The 17,979-nt window shown below is 32.9% G+C and overlaps 3 protein-coding genes, 1 long non-coding RNA gene and 1 other non-coding gene across 5 annotated transcripts; 4 read left to right on the top strand and 1 right to left on the bottom strand.

Moving 5' to 3' along the window:
* The first annotated feature begins 391 nt into the window (after positions 1 to 391).
* Positions 392 to 1,240, top strand: LOC106395852 (putative BTB/POZ domain-containing protein At2g40440). The gene is made up of 2 exons (XM_048754056.1): positions 392 to 523; positions 668 to 1,240. The coding sequence occupies exons 1-2, from the start codon at positions 392 to 394 to the stop codon at positions 1,130 to 1,132; spliced, it is 597 nt and encodes a 198-aa protein (XP_048610013.1). The 3' UTR covers positions 1,133 to 1,240.
* Positions 1,241 to 3,802: 2,562 nt separating this feature from the next.
* On the top strand, positions 3,803 to 5,364 carry LOC125585414. The gene is made up of 2 exons (XR_007322324.1): positions 3,803 to 4,987; positions 5,093 to 5,364. It is a non-coding gene; the product is annotated as an uncharacterized LOC125585414 (long non-coding RNA).
* A 483-nt stretch (positions 5,365 to 5,847) lies between these two features.
* Positions 5,848 to 7,648, bottom strand: LOC106391237 (transcription factor bHLH61). The gene is made up of 4 exons (XM_013831845.3): positions 7,295 to 7,648; positions 6,784 to 6,915; positions 6,511 to 6,681; positions 5,848 to 6,115 (listed from the first exon to the last, which is right to left on the bottom strand). The coding sequence occupies exons 1-4, from the start codon at positions 7,370 to 7,372 to the stop codon at positions 6,017 to 6,019; spliced, it is 480 nt and encodes a 159-aa protein (XP_013687299.1). The 5' UTR covers positions 7,373 to 7,648; the 3' UTR covers positions 5,848 to 6,016.
* A 5,484-nt stretch (positions 7,649 to 13,132) lies between these two features.
* LOC106396951 (ribosome biogenesis protein NOP53) lies at positions 13,133 to 15,299 on the top strand. Its single transcript, XM_013837460.3, has 10 exons — positions 13,133 to 13,406; positions 13,500 to 13,672; positions 13,762 to 13,819; positions 13,898 to 13,923; positions 14,004 to 14,087; positions 14,151 to 14,392; positions 14,477 to 14,599; positions 14,689 to 14,811; positions 14,883 to 15,029; positions 15,118 to 15,299. The coding sequence occupies exons 1-10, from the start codon at positions 13,238 to 13,240 to the stop codon at positions 15,122 to 15,124; spliced, it is 1,152 nt and encodes a 383-aa protein (XP_013692914.1). The 5' UTR covers positions 13,133 to 13,237; the 3' UTR covers positions 15,125 to 15,299.
* A 459-nt stretch (positions 15,300 to 15,758) lies between these two features.
* Positions 15,759 to 15,831, top strand: TRNAE-CUC. Its single transcript has one exon. It is a non-coding gene; the product is annotated as a tRNA-Glu (tRNA).
* The last annotated feature ends 2,148 nt before the right edge of the window (positions 15,832 to 17,979 follow it).

Below are 17,979 nucleotides of genomic sequence, written 5' to 3'. Positions count from 1 at the left end.
TAATCTGAAACGGAGGGATTATTAATCAATATTAGAAAATTTAGAAAAACACATACAAACTATAATTATTTATCAACAAAATATACTGGAACTCTTAACCCATTAATGACCAATCAACTTAATTACACTTTTAAAATATATACTGGTCCCTTGTTGAAACATCCGTTTGGTTCCATATATAATTCCGGATCCCAAGAGCATCGGGCAACCAAAAGTTGGGACTTGGGACATGCAGTGCATGATTATTCATTACCATTAATGTCTCATTCCTTTCCAAGGATTTGGCAGTGTTGAAGAAAGTAAAACAAGAAACATTTTTTGACTGGCGTCTATGGAGTTTTCTCTATATAACTCACCATCCTTTACGAAATAAACTTCACGTTACCTAGCTATGACAACGGAGAACAATCTTGAAATTTTCTTGGGTGGGTTTGCAAAGGTCTTTAATGAACAATGGCAAGTAGATGTACGTCTCAAGGCAGGAGACAGTAATGAGAGTGCAGCTATCTCCGCCAACAAACTTGTTTTGGTCTTCTATTTTTTCTTCTCTTGTCATTTATTTATCATCTTACATCTAAAATAGTTATATAAATATTATGTTTATATGTGTTTGCCTCTTACCTTAAATGATACTTCATCAACATAAGTATGTATGTACTGTTAATAGGCGGCACGATCAGAGGTGTTTAAGAAGATGCTGGAATCAGACAAGTTCAAAGGTACGGCTGATCAGATCGAGACAGTAACTCTTTCGGAGTTGAAACAAGAGGAGCTAGAGGCTTTAGTTGGGTTCATCTACAACAATCGTTCTGTGCTTTCTGAAAAGGAGAAGAAACATGCTCAAACACTTTTTGTAGCAGCGGACAAATATGATATTCCGCATCTAAGGGATCTATGTAGAAAAGAATTGATATCATCTTTGAAACTGGCGAATGTTATCAATATCTTGGAACTGTCTTTGATTCCTTTTGACGAAGCACTCAACGACGCTGCCACCATGTTTGTCGTGAGGAATTTACTGGCGATCTGTGACACTGTTGAGTTCAGATTGTTTGTTGGGAAGAATCCAGATCTTACCGTTGATATAATGAAGTCTTCTAAGTCTCGTAGGTGGAAGAACTATTATATCTAGAGTCTAGATACTAGAAGACCCAAATCGTTTAGTATCTAATACTTCAAAATCACAAATCTCATGTTTTTTTTTTTGGTTTGGTTTGTTACGTTAAATTTAGTTTCTACATCTGCATGATATTAACGAGGGTCAATTGATATTTGTTTTCACACCGGACCGATGGTAAAACTTGCCCGTATTAATTATTGAACTTGTGATCAGGAGAACCTTCTCACACATATATTGGTGTCTTTTTTACTTTTATCATGAGTTTTCTATAGTGGATTAAAAGATTTGTGTAGATTCTGTTAGAGCATCAGCATCGACAAGTTTCTAAAACTTGGTCTTTTTCCATTATTATACTATTTATTCCGTTTCACAAAAATAGATTTTCTATTGTTTTCACACATACTGAAAAAACATATTAAATCACTAAAATAAATGTAGCAATTTTCAATTTTCAATTTTCAATATCTTTTAACCAATAACAATTCAATAAATCAATTAATTTTTTTTGAAATTTACAATTTTTCATAGAAAACACAAAATATATATCTCTGTGAAACAAATTGTTTTTCTAAAACATCTATTTTTTTTAAAGGAGAGAGTATTATTTGTAAATAATTTATTAAATAATTAAATTGTAAATTGTAAAACAAAAGTGTGTGAATGAGAGCGTGGCAAGTGGCATGATAATTTCGATGATGTGAGAGTTTCCACATAAAGGGACGTTTCTATTGTTTTTACTTTTCTCTCTCTTACTATGTAATACTTTATTCATTTTTCTAGATAGAGAGTTTCTAAACAAAAATAATATTAAGAAAAAAAAAAGTATGGGAGAGGGATTAGAAACCTCAGTTGGCAAAAAAAAAGGGAGTAGAAACAAAGAGAATCGTCTTTTAAGAAACGTTCACTGAACTTTGAGGTACTATAAAGACAACTGTCATTGTTTCATTAGTTTAATTTTATTTTTAACATTAAAATTAAATCACATGATAAAATAATGAGAAATCAACATTATAATGAGCCAGTTTCAAGGCTCCTCAGCGCGCCACGTCAGTATTTTGTGGGTTCCACCTTTAAAAAAAATGAAAAAGTGTCAAGCCCATAGTTCGAACCCGAGTTATTGACATATAAACACCAACATTTATACCACTAGACTAAAGGATACTTTGTAAATTGATGGTTCGGCCATCAATATACAAAGTATCCTTTAGTCTAGTGGTATAAATGTTGGTGTTTATATGTCAATAACCCGGGTTCGAACTATGGGCTTGACACTTTTTCATTTTTTTTAAAGGTGGAGCCCACAAAATACTGACGTGGCGCACTGAGGAGCCTTGAAACGGGCTCATTATAATGTTGATTTATGAAGGTCGGTTTAATAATGTCCCACAAATAAATAAAATGATTTACAAATCACGTTCTCTATTATTTGCTGATTGATTTGTGGGCTTATTTTTTAAACTCACTAGTCCATCTATTACATCAGGTTATACATTTGATTAAAGCCTAAGCCTATCTTAATAAACCATAAAACTGGCCCTAAAAAGCCTGCAAGTCGTCAGCTCATTGTCTTCGACTGAGACCTATGGTTTTCCCAATCCTGTGCCTCCCCTCCAATACACAGACCCTACTGTCTAAACTTCTCCAATCAAATCCATGGAACTCTTAGTCTCCCTCTATCTCTTCATCTCCCCCTCTTTACGCACACCATCAAAAACGCTAGCGTCTCATAAATGATACGAACGGCTTCGCTATATATAAGTCATGCTAGATTCAGGAGTCCAACCTCTCATATCTACCAGCACTGTTTTTTTTTTCAATTGTTGAGGATGTCTGTCTCTGATGCTATTGCCATCCTCCCCACCACCTTCAACGCTCTCCGCCTTTGTCGGTCTTCTCAAGTTTGTTGTTGACCGTCTTCTCAGCTACTGGGATCCCCGTAACATCAATAAAAATGGTGAATTTATGGGAATCACCTTCCTTTTGCTAGAAGAAAAGGTACCGTCATCTTCACTCTAACATGAATGATTTCTTCTTTCCATATTTCATAAAAACTAAAACTATTGGTCTACGTATTTAACTCTTCTTACCGACAATCTTTAATGGACGGCAGCGATCGTAGATGATAGGTTTGAAGTTGGAAGATGGACAGAGGTTTGATCATCTCCAGGCTCTTGCAAACACAAACTTAGAACCCCCGGTATATTTTTATATATCACAATCAAATTTCTCCAACGCCGTACATTCATATTAGCTACTGATTTTTTTTTTTGACATCTATTAGCTACTGATTCTTAATTCCATTTGTTAACTTTCAGATGTTGTTGGCCAAAAACGTTTTCTGCTAGGCACTGACCTCAAAAGCGCCTCAACAACGACTCAGCTTATGGTATGTTTTAATCTCATTGACCCAAGCCCGCTTTCACATATAGTTCTCATGTTTTTATCCATTTGCTCCTGCTTTAAGAAAACTTATATTATCTCATACACCAGTACGGTGGTCGTGTACTTGCTTTGTGTGACTGACGATGATGCGGCCCCTTTAGGGGTCTTAAGAACTCAGATGATATAACCCAGTTTGTCATGGTGGTCACCACGGTCAGTCCAAAAAATATTTAGGGATAGTCATCTATTTTTTCTCAAGAAACATGTTGATGCTAAACAATTTCTGCTGAATATAGTACTTTCATGCATATATCTAACAGAATAACATCATCTAATATAACACACGTACAACTGTGTTTCAGACTGCCAGCAGCAACAAAACTCCAGACGTGGATTCCCAATCTATACTACCAGCAGTAACTGTTAGCTACACGGTTCATGTGCCCAGGAGAGCCGAAGAAGTTGATGAAGCAATGTCAAGCTTTGAAAACGAAGAAAAGAGGCACGTGAGTGATTGTTTCAAGTCCATCAAACCGTCATCCCCACTTAGCTTATGTGTCAATGAAATAACTATTTTCGTATATTTTTTCCTACTTTCAACTTCGGTTGTCTTTAATTATCTGCAAACTATCTCCCACCAGGAGAAGAATTACTTGATTTTTAAATAAAGGAGAACGTTGATGGGTCTTTGCATTTCGTGAAAATAAGCATGTCTTTTGCTTCATGCATGAGAACATGTTCAGATAGTTACATGGCATCGACATTAAACAATGCAACAAAGAAACCAACTAAAATCCAATAGCCACCAAAACAAAACAAAAACCCCAGAAAAAGTGACACAAGCACACCATCATATGTTCCTCGGTGGGAATTGGGATGCAGACAACTAAATACAAAAAATATATATGTATCAACTGGTCTTCGTTCACAAAGCGTCATACACGTAATCAACAACAAACAACTGCCTCCCTACTAATTCCACCACCTCCGACCCTCTGCTTTGCCAAATAACTGCACGCACCAACACAAATGTAAGAACAACATAACTAACAACGCTAACACTAAGTAAAACTGAACATCAACAACATACACAAATAACTTCGCGCTTGTGCGGGGCTCGGCCTCTAGTTACCTATGACTCAAATAATACATGTAATGAATATACTAACTCATAAACTTTCTTAATTACTAGAATACACAGGGGTGACGAAAATACAAAAAAAACCAGGCTTCCTTTTATTATTAACAAAATTGCCATTGGATTAATTTAATAGGAAAATGTATAATATTTTCCAAAAACAAAACCCTTTTGTCTAGACTCGTCTTCTTCACACATAGAACCTCCATCTCCCACAACTTCGCAGCAGTTTTGCGTTTCGTCACCTCCTCCCTAAGTCGGCATCGTCCCTGTACATGATGAACCCTAACTCCGAAAGAGGAGAATCTCCTTCTGAATTCATCAACCAATACTCTGTTGGCCACAAGGTTTTTTATGCTTCTTATGTGCCTTGCTCATTGCAAGTGCTAAATGACAATGTTTATTATTGCCTCACCTGACGTGGTGTTTGTTTTCCGAATCAAATATTTCAGCTGACAAAGGACAGAAAATACGATTCAGGCAGGTTCTCTGGACTTCTTCTGTCTTCAAGTGGCTCACCTAGATTGGGGTTTTCCAGGAGCCCCAGTAGATTATCTTCTCAAGATGATTTGGACGACCCTGATAAAAAATATTAAATAAATGTTGTATATAAATTTTTTTATTTAAAAGTTTTAGTTCAGTGTGGATTCATTTTTTCATTATCAAATAAAACTATATATACCAAAATACATGTTTCAAATCGATTTCTTTGTTAGATGGGATATTCTCCGGATTGAGCAGTAGCACTAATGTAATATTTTCCTCTTGTAAATTTCAGTATGCTAACGTAAATCAAATTATCACAATTTTGTTTTGTCAACAATCAGATTATCAAACAGCATCATGATTAAGCAAATAGGAAATCGTGGGGAGAACGTGTAGGATGTATGTATTTGTACGTTTTTACATTCCAGTTTTTCTGGAGTTATTTTGCTCACGTGAACAAAAATTGTTTGTCTTCTTCTGTGGTATAGAATAAGCTCTCTAATATCATCTGATCACATCCGAAATAATTTTAGTTTTCTCTAGCAAATTCAAAACAATGCTAAGCGTCTTCGATTTTCTGATATTCTTATCTAAAGAACTAATTTTTAACACACAAAGGAAAATAAGAACAAGTACTTTTAACAGTCTCAGTTGGTATGTATTTGACTATACTTTGAAAATTGAATACGTATTTTTCTATTGCTTAATTGTGTGAGATAAATAGCAGTAACATACAATTGATTTATCTTCATTATCCCCTTTCTAGGAGAAAATTATGGGCTACAAGATGAACAAACGAAGAAAAAAGCAGAATTACTATAGAAATTGTGTTATTATAATTTTGCATAAATAAAATATAATAAAGAGAATTAAAGAAAATGTGGGTCAATCTAGCTGATCTGTAGATCATTGCTTTCACTCCAGCTTCTGATTGCATCTGTCACTGCTTGTTTCACTGCTTCGGAATCCATACCTTCTCCATCTTCATTCTGCAATTAGTAAAGGTGCGTAATCACTAAACAATTTTTATGTTCCAACACTCACATATCGACCTAAAAAATGTTTATATATATTTTGTATCCGTGTTTGTTGAGATTGCCACCTTCATTTTATAATCTACCATATATTATTTTAAAATTTTCATTAGCAAAAGCACAAACATTCATATTGGTAAGTAAAACCATATGAGATTTCATAACAACATATGACGACACACACTATCGCAACATCAGATCGTCTGTAGTAAGTACTTCATTCTTGGCAAAAAAAAAAAGTACTTCATACAAATACAGTCCGAAACATATATATTGGCAAGTAGTTATAACTATGACATAGAATTGATCGTATATGAATACGTTTCTCTGCTAATTGATTTGTTAATTACCTCGACTCCCGTGGCATGCAAGCTAAAGGAGTCGGTACATGAAACCCTAGCGTCCAGAACGTTAAGCCCAATATCCTCAAAGGCTTCTAATACCGAAACAAGCATGCCTGGTTGATTCTTCCCTGCCAATACGTTTATCATAAAACCCTTTTCTAGGGTTTCCACTGTTACCTATAAATAAATAAAACCTCTTAATGAATCTCTCACATTCACATGCGTACTTATGTGTATATATAATTAATGGTTACAGAGTGTATGTTTGATTGTTTATACCATTGGTATGGTGGGATCCGTGGGCTCGCTTGAAGATTGCCCTGCGGTAGTGTCTCCCTTGAACCTTTCAACTTTCTTCTTAAGCTTTTTGATATATTTAGAAGCATCCATTATGATCGATGTATCGTTTTCCTGTCATTAAAAAGGGCGTGTGACATATATTAGCAGCATATACATCATCCGAAAAACACTATTAGAGGTTACAAAAAAAATCATCTCCGTTTCATCTATCGATCATGATTGTCATATACATCTTGTTTGCAATAATATGCGTTCTTATATGTGTTTAAAAGAAGATAAAGTAATCACCCAAGAAATAAATATATATCGAAGATCCAAGAGATTCACATACCCAATATCGAAAATGACCTTACGGGACAAAATTGTGACTGAGTGAAAAAAATCAAATATAGATCGAGTAAGACTGAGTTCATGTGTTTTGTGTGTGCATGTGCGTTTATCTCCATGGGACACAATAAAAAAGAAGAGAGAGAGGGTGAATATTAATTACAGCATGAGAATTAGTGATTGAACGAAGCAATTGAAACTTCTCTTTCAAAGAACCTCTCTTCTTTTCCCTCGGATCCATTCTTCTTCTATGCTTGATATTATAAGCCTCTTCCTTTCGTATTGAGCTTTCTTGGTTGATTTCTACTCTCTTCGATATAGGGGAACTATGTGTGTATATGCAGTATATATATGAGAAGGAAGCAGAGATCTTAGATTAAATTGTATATAGGATCCTTTCCTCTCTCACATGTCTGCCTTAGTCTCTCTTGATCGCTACAAAATACAATATACGGACAACTCCGTTTTGTATCTCGTGAATTACTTGCTTGCCTCTATGTCTCAATATACGATATCCTATTTAATATTCGACCCTTTTTTTTTTTTTTTTTTTTTTTTGATCGAACCCTATTTTTATTTTGTTTTCTTATATAAATACATATTGTATATTGATTAATTTACGATATGCATTACGAGTATTTTATTTACAATATATATTTATACGATCATGTAAATACGTATAAATATACATATATACGTGTCCGTACCCTTACCTAGCAACGTGAATATTGTAACACTACTTATTGGCGGTAAACTATCGCTGTGATGAAAATACTTTACCATTGCACTATATCTATCTATATTATATACTTTTAACATATTTACGTGTTTTATCTTCTTCTTTGTCTACATACTATTCTAACACCTCCAAGCAAAATCGCGATAATTGATTACAACTATAGCCAGCTTTGAAATTTTGGAAACCGATAAAGATATATAATTACAAAACTCCGTTTATATACTTAATGATATGATATATTATTCCAATCCGTGTTATAAGTAATGATATAAAATTGGACTTTATCACGTATATATATTTTTTTTTGGGCTAATCATTCAGCTACAAATTATAATCAAAATAAATGCATTCACCTCTCCTTTGGGACATCAAATTATATTGGGAAAAAGACATCAGCATCTCTCACTTGTGGATGCAATTTCTATTCAATCGCGAATTATAGAGATGCAAGTACCATTACATCCAATTCGTTATGATCATTGCAACAACAAAATCATTTCAACCTGGGTTGACTAGATTCCCGTTATATATCTATGCACTAGTCTGAATAATGTTAATAGGATACTTGAAGAGAGAATGAAAGTAAAAAAAAATGGCAAGAAAGGGAATGATGAGCTCGTGATATATGGGGGAGGAACTAGTATTGTGAAATCAATTTTTCTTTTAAGAAAATAAAAGTTTGGGAGCATCGAAAGAAGTGAAGGAGAGAAAATAAAAGCAAACAAAAGAATGTTAGTTGTGATTTTGGAATGCCTCCAAACACGCCTCACGGGGATCTTTATGAACACAAACCCACACGTATATATCCTCCTCTCTCCTTGTCCTCTCTATCATGTTATTTCTCCCTCTATAGCTATGTATACGTCTTTGTATATGCATGCCGTATATACTACGTATAACATCTCTCTTTTTAATATATATATCTTTAAATGTGCATCTATGCATATATAGATCACATTTATGAACAAAGACCAATGTAAAGTCACGTCTTTCAAAACACTTATCATTTATAGTTTGATGCCTAACAGTTTGCATTCCCGTTACGTACAGAATGATTTGATGGATCATGGATCAATCTCAAGATTAAAAACGCATCTTTTACGTTAGATCAATATGCTCTACACACTAATGTGTATATACTAAGTTTTGCATATATGTAAGCGTTTAGATACAAGTACATAAGTTTGGATAGATTAGCATTGATATCGATATAGGGATGTAGAAAATTGTCTATATGTAGAAAATTGTCTATATAGGAGACGGACAAACAAACGTACCCACCAATTCACATGTGTGCCAATTAATCATCACAACAAAACAACACTCTACACACAAGTCCCGTTGCTTCATCAAACCCTTCTCTCTCAAGTCTGTAGCTTAGTTCATGTAGACATTCAACTATTCTCTCTCCTCTTCTTCCTTCTCTACACTATATGTTTCTTTTCTTTAATTTAGGGTTTCAAGCAAAATGCACCCTTGATTTTCTGCACCTCTCGTCTACGCCAAGACCCATGTCTTTGGTTAGATATATTGTTGAAAATATTTACTTACGAATTAATATCGAATAATAAAGTTCAGTACTCAAATGTATCTAAGGACCAATATTCCTCCGCATATGAGATTTATATTATAGTATCTTATAATATTATTATTTAAGGACCTGATTGCAATAATAAATGAACCTCATGCTTGGCCAAGCTTTGCGACGGAATTGAAGAGGATAGAGACGCTTCAAATATGCTTCCCGGACTTCAGCATCACTCATGTACCAAGAGCGCGCAATCAAATTTCAGATTTTTTAGCTAAAACTGCAAGATCCTTTCATATGAAGTTACTTCTTATTGGTTGTTTTATTCCGGTCTGGTTACTCATGCCACCTCTAACTTGAATAATAGAATGGTCTTTCGACGTAAAGAAAAAGAAAAAAAAAATTATTATTTATGAAGTCAGTAGATAACATTTCATTGTCAAGAAACTATTTAAAATTGTGAACCATAAAATTTGCTTTGTAAGATATTAGTATATTACTATGAATACCCTTAGAAAAGGTATATGTATATATATATTGAAAAAGGCTTTCTATTAAAATAGCAGAAAAAAATATTACATAAAAATATATTTCAAGGTAAAATCAGGCAACACAATCAAGACTATGCTATAAATTATGTATACTGTATAACTTTCTTTTTGGTATTAACACTGTAGATATCAAGTAAGTATTATCTACAATCGTGATGCTATTGGTTTTCTTGTTATAGAAAATACCGATTGGAAATTAAAATATATGTGAGATTACATTTGTTTCTTATATATAGAGGGTCGCTATCTACATCTGAATTCTAATGGCTACAAAGAGTTACCTTGTCATCGATTCACTTCGAAAAGTTTTTGGCTTAGAAATGATCATTTTAGCAAGACAAGTAAAATATTTTTTTTCCTATTCCATATTATCTATTAGTTTATGTAAAAGAGTCTCGTGTTCGTGACAGCTATACCTCTTTTGTCTTCTCCCCCATATGAATCAATATTTCCTTGCCCGAACTATTGATTTTAGTATCAATTTGTTTCTACGATACACCCTTAAAATTATGATATAAGCAAAAAAAAATATAACGAGATCCATTTTCATAGATTAATGTTCCACTCGGAAAACGATCATTGGTTTGGTTTCCTACGTATTAGGAAAAGGATTCTGATTGTACTTGTAAATTTATACGTTCGATTTATGAACCACCACTATGGAGGTTATTACGTATTACTTATTATTATAAACAGAAGCAAAGAGCATAATCTATTAATTTTTAAATCAATTTGACGATATTTTTGTACTGAGAAGGACGCATATGCATCAAATATTTTATATCACCATAATATCAAGACTTTTTTTTTTGTCATCAATATAAATATCAAGACTTATATAATTGAGACTTTTTTTAACATAATTACCAGAAATGTTAGCATTTTACAAGTATAGATTTAATGGTCAAATACATCATACAACTAAGGCTAACATAACTACACACCAATCTAGATTCTAGAGTTTAGATTGGTTATCCCCTTCATAGAAAAAACTGAAAACAATTGTATTCGTTTAATTGTTATAATCTTAGATGCATACTTCTCATTTCAAGCAAACGTTTTATCATTTTGCAGATGAGAATTCTAGACATACATCGTATAACCTTTTTAGTATTCAGACTATTAAATATCCCTAATATTCATAATCAATGTTCAGATATTCTAATTTTTTTTTAAAAAATTATATACAGACAATACCAAAAAGAGTTTTAACTAGAGTATAAAAATCAACATTTTGACATTACCACTAAATCATCACACATTTGGTAAGCTATCTTTCTTTCATTCAAATCTCAATTAATACTATAAATCATTCAAATTAGTATGATCGAGTCACATGTTTCTAGATCATACTAATTTGATCCAGTCACATGTTTTCACATCATCTTAATATTAAAAGATTTGTTCAGTCACATGTTTTCACATCAATTCTTACAACAGCACTTTCATATAAATAATATTTTTTACTAGAATATTAAAATTTTGAATAATACAGATGTACTAGTCTTAGAACAATTAATACTGCATACCAAAACAAAAGTTTTGATAAAATGTTAAAATATTGGGTCACATTAACTATATATATATATGTTATTACATAAATTTCCTAAAGCTGTTGTTTATACCATTAGTTAATTAATATTTCTTATTGAAAAATAAAAATTCACTAAAATACAATTTTATATCTGGGACACTTTTTTAAAATAATATATCTTAAAAAACTGTAATCAGTATATATTCAAATTAATAGCATTTGTCAGTCCTTTGAATAACTTCTATAATCTCACTACAAAAATGAAGTGAACTGTATCACTTAATTTATATCACAAATTAAGTGACTATTTTAAATCACATATTTATAAATGAGATAAATACGTATATATAAATATATTTATCGCATTTATAAGAAGTTGATGTTTATTAAATTATTTGGCATCAATTCAATATGATGCAAATTATTTGCATCACCACTTTCAAAGTCATTCATATAAGTGATGTAAAAAAATTTACATAATTTATATTAATACAAAATATAAAATAGATGATGCTAAATAATTTTTTTTGTAGTGTCTTCACTTGATCGGGTGTGTTAACATCACTGTATATTTTTTTTGGATGTAAAATCACTGTATATTTATTAACCTTTTTGTAAAATATAATAATTGGCTGATTATTACCACTTTTAATATACTAATGAAACAAATGGAAGGCATATAACATCTTTTTATATAAGTAATTGATAAAATAATTTTATGAAATCGAATTAGTTGACAAAATAATTATAGTATATCGTTGTAGTTTCTTCTTCATGTTCACATCAATGTTAAGGACGACTCATTAATTAAACTCCAAGATATAAACACATTGGATAGACCATACGTGGGATTTAGAAGAGACCAAAAAGACTAAATAATATTGAACATATGTTATGAAGAATTTACAATAATATGTTGTAGTCAGGGTTTAGCAATTTGATCTACCCCACTCTCCTCTTGAATGTGACAAAAGAATCAAATGGGAATTAGGTCACGGGGGCGGCTTTGTGCTATCAAACATCACTCATTTTATTTAATTTTAAAATATCTTTTATTTTCGATTTTTGTATAGTATCTGATCAAATAATAGACATTGCTCAATCATTTACATCCTCATGTTTATACATCAGAATACTGTACATATATGCGCGACGACGTGACGTTTGCATGTCTAGTTGTAGACTTATAATCAATTTTTTTCACATAATTTACTTGCTGGAATCCCACGAAAATGGGAGGGAGAACATTTGTTTAATCTATAACAGGAGTAGACAAATACTAGCTTAGGATGAAGACTTTACAGAAATGAGAATACAAAGGGACTTTGTAAACAAAAGCTGAAGTTCCAGTCAACTTATAATTATTTGGGACATATGGGTAATATGATAGATTGATAAGACCGAAATTTACATATCATTAAATATGTAATTTACATATCAGAAAAAATAAGAAATTCACGACTAATTTTGTGTGGTGTTCTATATTTATTGTTATGAATCTTTTCCCAAAAAAAGAAAAAATCATTATGAATCAAAGGTTTAGAATCAAAATCCAACCAAAGGTTTTAAATAGAAAAATAAATAAATCAAACGATGGGCCCATTAAAGCCACTTAAGGCCCATTATGTTTCTTTCTAAAGCCCTACCCTTAGTGTCCTCTTCTTCAAGCACACACCTTTCTTTCTTCTCTACCGTTACTGAACCAACCTCGTCGCCGCCGCGAGACACAACCAGAGAGAGAGAGAGATAGCCAGATGGGTAACAGGTCAAAGAGTTCAAGGAAAGGCAAAAAAGCATGGAGAGCTAACATAAGCACCGAGGACATCGAAGATTTCTTCGAGAAATCAACCAAAGACGCTCTCTCCGGCGGAAACCTCTCCGCCGCTCCAAACGAGGATCTCTTCCACGTCGACAAATCTCATGGTTTTCCCTCTCACCCGCTTGATAAAATTTGATGGGTTGTTAGAATATTCACGAAAGTTTTAATTTTTATTATGGTTTTTTTTTTAATATCAGACATTCCGGTGAAACGGAAGATTGAGAAACACAGAGAGAAGGCTCTCCGGTGCGACAGTGTTTTAAAGAAGAATCCTTTTGTCCAGGTCGTGTCGTCTTCGAAACCCAAGTCGAAGATTAGCAAGAAGAAGACAAACGTTGTGGAAAGCAAAACTTTTAAACAAGCTCAAAAGGTGTGACCTTTATAGATCTGAACTGAAGCTGTATTGTCTTTTTTTTCTTCCTGGGAGCTTATATTCAAATGATTCTCACTTGTTTGCAGAATGTTGATGACGGTTCTGTAATGATGGACTTGTGGGGTGATGATGATAATAATAACGGTAATGTTTAATGTAATTAATCGTTTTTTTTTTAACCGGTATAGAGATGTTAAGATTTAACATTTTGTTTGGTAACAGGAGAACATGAGAAGAATCCTAGAAAGGTAATGTCTCTTATCCTTGTTCTTGTATTGGAGAAGTGATTTGGTTTTTTGAGACTGAACTCTTTTTCTTGTTTGTGCAGATTTGGAAAATGACTTCGAGTATTCCAGCAGTAGAAGTTGATCCTGCAGGATGTTCATACAACCCTACAGCTGAAAGCCACGAGGTTAAAAATCTTTACTATGAATATTGTTGAGTATTTTGCATTGACTCCTCTCATGTTTTATAGGATATGTTGGCGGAAGCAGTTGCTCAAGAAATGCAGAAAGTTTACAAAAATGAGTTAGGTCCTGAGCCAGTTCCTTTGACTATTGATGGAAACAACAACATTGAAGACGAGGCGGGTCTTTTGAGTGTGTGCAATAGAATAATTAATGGGAAGAGTGCCTACTTTCTTGGAGTGGATAACGGTAGTGAAGGTGAAGAGGAAGCAGACGCTGAGAAAGAAAGTTCTGAGGCTGGGAATAATAAGTAAGCTCTCTCTATGTTTCCAGACAACATATACTGTAATAAAGAGTTGGATTTGATGTTTTTTTGGAATCTTTTCTACTGCAGAAACGCAAGAACAACGAAGAGGGTGACACGCGTGGTGTTGAATAAGCGATCTAGACAAAAGGCGTTGCGGAAGATGGAGACAAAGGAAAAGTTAAAAGAGAAGCTATCGAAGGAAATTGATAGGTAAGTTTGTGATTTTTTTTTAGTGTATTCAATCACGGTAATTGCATGTTCTTACTATTGTTCTTTTGTGCTTTCTTTCTTTCTCGTAGTTTGCCTAAGATCTTGAAAGAGATAGCCAAAGATGATAAGGAAAAACAGAACAAACTCATACGAAGGAAGATCGCTAAGGAGGAAGTGCTCAAGATACGTCCTCCTCGTTTGGGAAAACACAAGTAAGAAACGATCTTCTTCTTTGTTGTTATCTCTGGCTCATTAATGCTCACTCTGTACTGTTTATTTCAAGATTTGAGGCTCCTCCTGTGCAAGTCCTCTTAACAGAAGAGATGACTGGTTCACTACGTAAGCTGAAGGCATGCTGCACGCTTGCAAGAGATCGATTCAAGAGCTTGGAGAAGCGAGGAATACTTGTGCCGTCAAAGAACATTAGAAGGTATAAAGCTCTAACAGTGAATGACTAGTGAACAAAGTAGGTTATGTAACTTATGTTGAGTTCTTACTATGATCAATGATTTGTGCAGGAACTAGGAACAGAAGCTGATACTGTCACAGCCGACGACTTTTATATCTGTTTGTGTTTTAACATTAAGTTGGTTTTAATGTTATAAGTTTTGAGTTTGTGAGGAAAAAAACAAAAGATGTTGCTACCAGTTTCATTACACTCCTAATCTTAAATCTCTCTATATATATTTGATTCATAGCATTATAACTTGATCTATCTGCACCTTTAATAGCTTTACTTGGGTATGTGACATGTTCCATCAAACGTAGGATCAATGTAAGCACCATTTATTTGTACACACATCTTACAATGGAATCAGATAGTTCAATGAGAAGAAACCTTAAGTATCAAAGTTTTTGTTAAAATTCTTCTTAGTTTCAAGGTTTAATATGAAGTATAAATCTTGAAGTTTTATAGTGGAATTAATTTCCACGTGAAGGTTTTCTCATGCGATTTATAGTAGTTTTAGGCCCAATAAAATATGTATTGTTTAAATTCCACTAGAGAGTATAGACGCTTGTTGTGATCTTGTACATGGAAACAAGTTCTTAGAGACTTCTTTGTAATCCATCAAGGCTATCTTGTTCACTTCTTCTATGTTTGGAGTAACCTGATTGTTGGTATAGGATCTGTATAATGTCTTTTACAAGTCAAACAAGGTCCGTCGTAGTCTAGCTGGTTAGGATACTCGGCTCTCACCCGAGAGACCCGTGTTCGAATCCCGGCGACGGAGCATAATTTTTTTTTAATTCGTATTTTATCATTGCAAACTGGATTCCGGTTCTGTTAACCAAGAATAACGCTAGGAAGTAAGTTGTCCACACCTTTAGAAACGACATGGACTTGTGTGATGATCGATTACTTTTACTCTTTTAAAATTGCTGCAATATTATACGTCGTTATATAGAGCTCTTGACAAAAAAGTTGTATCTTCTCATCTTAGGCAAACCATTTGGAGCTACTAGCGACAAACCTATCTGCCATTTCCCTGAAAAAGTGTATAATTCTGAGCCAACTCTTCGCAAGATGGGATGGTTTATCCCCCTCTAACACAAAACGTCAACTGATACAACACATGGTGTATAACGTGTGAGGTGGTAAATTTTTGTTGACGTTAAAGTGGCCGTCCAAGCACTTGCCAAGGAAGTTTAGATAAAACAAGACCTGAAGAACGCTTTCCAAATAAAATTGGAGAAAAATCCAAGGGCTTAAGTAGCAGCGGTTAATATCCTAGAGAAAAGTTCTACATGGGTAGCTCTTAGACTTGAAACTTCAAATCTATTAAAGATCTAAGTCACTATTTCTACTGTTTTTCCTGCCTTGTATGCTTTTCAAAATGATTCTCCTCCACTCCATAGCTAAACCATTTTTGTAGATAAAAATGTTGAATCCGGTGTGCTTCTCAAGAGAGAGCCTATAAGAAAAAGGAAGATAATTAATAATCTTGATTATTAAAAACAAACTTTCATATTGCACAAAAAAAAAAAAAAACAAACTTTCATAAACTATCACGAAAAAACTAAAACCGGTTGCTATATACTAGTAAGACTTTCATAGCATCTCCAAAATAACAATTTCAAATTTGCAATTCGAGGGTGCTCTTCTCCAAAATAACAATTTCAAATTTAACTTTAAATTTTTTTTACTATAGTCTATTAATAAAAGTTGACAAAAACTATTAAATTTTTATTTAGCAATAAAGTGTATACATTATTGATTAGCAATATTATACTTGATTAGTAAGATAATTCATTAATAGCATCTTACATGCATTTTGAAATAATAACTAAGTCCTTTAATTTTTTTTTTGCAGATCATAAGCTAAAAGTTGTTAAAATCTTGTACATTCGTTAATTAGTTGATGTAATAATTTTGTTTTCATATAATTTTTTTTTTGTATTTTCGCTTTATAATTTTATTAAATGTGTATTGTAATATTGTTTTGTATAATATTTTGCTTTACTGTAATTAATATATTTGTATTTTGCATAAGATAAAAAAACTATAAGGACTAAAATGATAACTATAAAAGTTAGTAAGATAATTTGAAAAACAAATAATTGTATAAGGAACTTAAAATACGAAGTTTTGTTTCGTACGTAGAACTTAAAATATAAGGTTTCACTGTACAAAATTTCAAGATTTGAAGTTTTAAAATTTTTTTTGAGCATATAAAACTTCATATTAAAAGTTTTGAATTTTCTTTGGAGATGTTCTCATAATTAAAAATATATATTGCCTCATATAAATTACCACATGGCCATTCTCTTTCACAGAGATCATAATAGAGAGATGCAGCAACAAAAGACGAGAAACTGGGAAATAAATCATGGGAGATAAAATCATCAAATTTTAGCCAAACAGTATACTTTAAAAGAAAATAATAGATACATCTGTTTTCTTACACTTGAGACTAGTTTGGAAGCTGTGCGGCTAATTTCATCTATTGTGATGTTTGATTCATGTATGCTCAGCTCAAACCCAATTGATTTTGCTTTGGAAAACTGCAAGCAACTTTTCCAGAAATCTGTTGACTCTGATATTTCACCAAAGTAGCATGATTATCCCATAATGACAGTATCAATTATTGGACAAGGACATAATGCATGACTTAGCCATCTGTAATCCCATAATATAAATCGGTGGATTAACCACTATAAAATCGCTATTTTCTAGGAAAACGGAGACAACAAAGGTTCCAAACCTCTTTGACCTTCATAATATGTTAGTAAAGGATGAAACTATGCATTAAAACAGTATTTTCCTAGTTTTGAAATTTTTTCAAAATGTATGTGTTAACCTTTACGAAAATATTGAGGTTTTCGTTAAATGTTTTATATACTGAAGCCTATGATCTTTAGTGTTGTTTCAAAATTTCTAA

This window comes from Brassica napus, chromosome C4 (genome assembly GCF_020379485.1).
Source record: "Brassica napus cultivar Da-Ae chromosome C4, Da-Ae, whole genome shotgun sequence".
Classification (NCBI taxonomy): domain Eukaryota; kingdom Viridiplantae; phylum Streptophyta; class Magnoliopsida; order Brassicales; family Brassicaceae; genus Brassica; species Brassica napus.
This window is presented reverse-complemented; position numbering and strand designations above follow the sequence as displayed.

Bases quoted from the DNA above. Each gene is read 5' to 3' on its own strand.
- LOC106395852 (XM_048754056.1), top strand. From the start codon at position 392: ATGACAACGGAGAACAATCTTGAAATTTTCTTGGGTGGGTTTGCAAAG. The intron at 524-667 runs GTTTTGGTCTTC...TACTGTTAATAG, and splicing joins CTATCTCCGCCAACAAACTT to GCGGCACGATCAGAGGTGTT.
- LOC106391237 (XM_013831845.3), bottom strand. From the start codon at position 7,372: ATGGATCCGAGGGAAAAGAAGAGAGGTTCTTTGAAAGAGAAGTTTCAA. The intron at 6,916-7,294 runs GTAATTAATATT...TTTTAATGACAG, and splicing joins CAATCACTAATTCTCATGCT to GAAAACGATACATCGATCAT. The intron at 6,116-6,510 runs GTAATTAACAAA...TACTAATTGCAG, and splicing joins TGCATGCCACGGGAGTCGAG to AATGAAGATGGAGAAGGTAT.
- LOC106396951 (XM_013837460.3), top strand. From the start codon at position 13,238: ATGGGTAACAGGTCAAAGAGTTCAAGGAAAGGCAAAAAAGCATGGAGA. The intron at 13,407-13,499 runs GTTTTCCCTCTC...TTTTAATATCAG, and splicing joins CCACGTCGACAAATCTCATG to ACATTCCGGTGAAACGGAAG. The intron at 13,820-13,897 runs GTAATGTTTAAT...GTTTGGTAACAG, and splicing joins TGATGATGATAATAATAACG to GAGAACATGAGAAGAATCCT.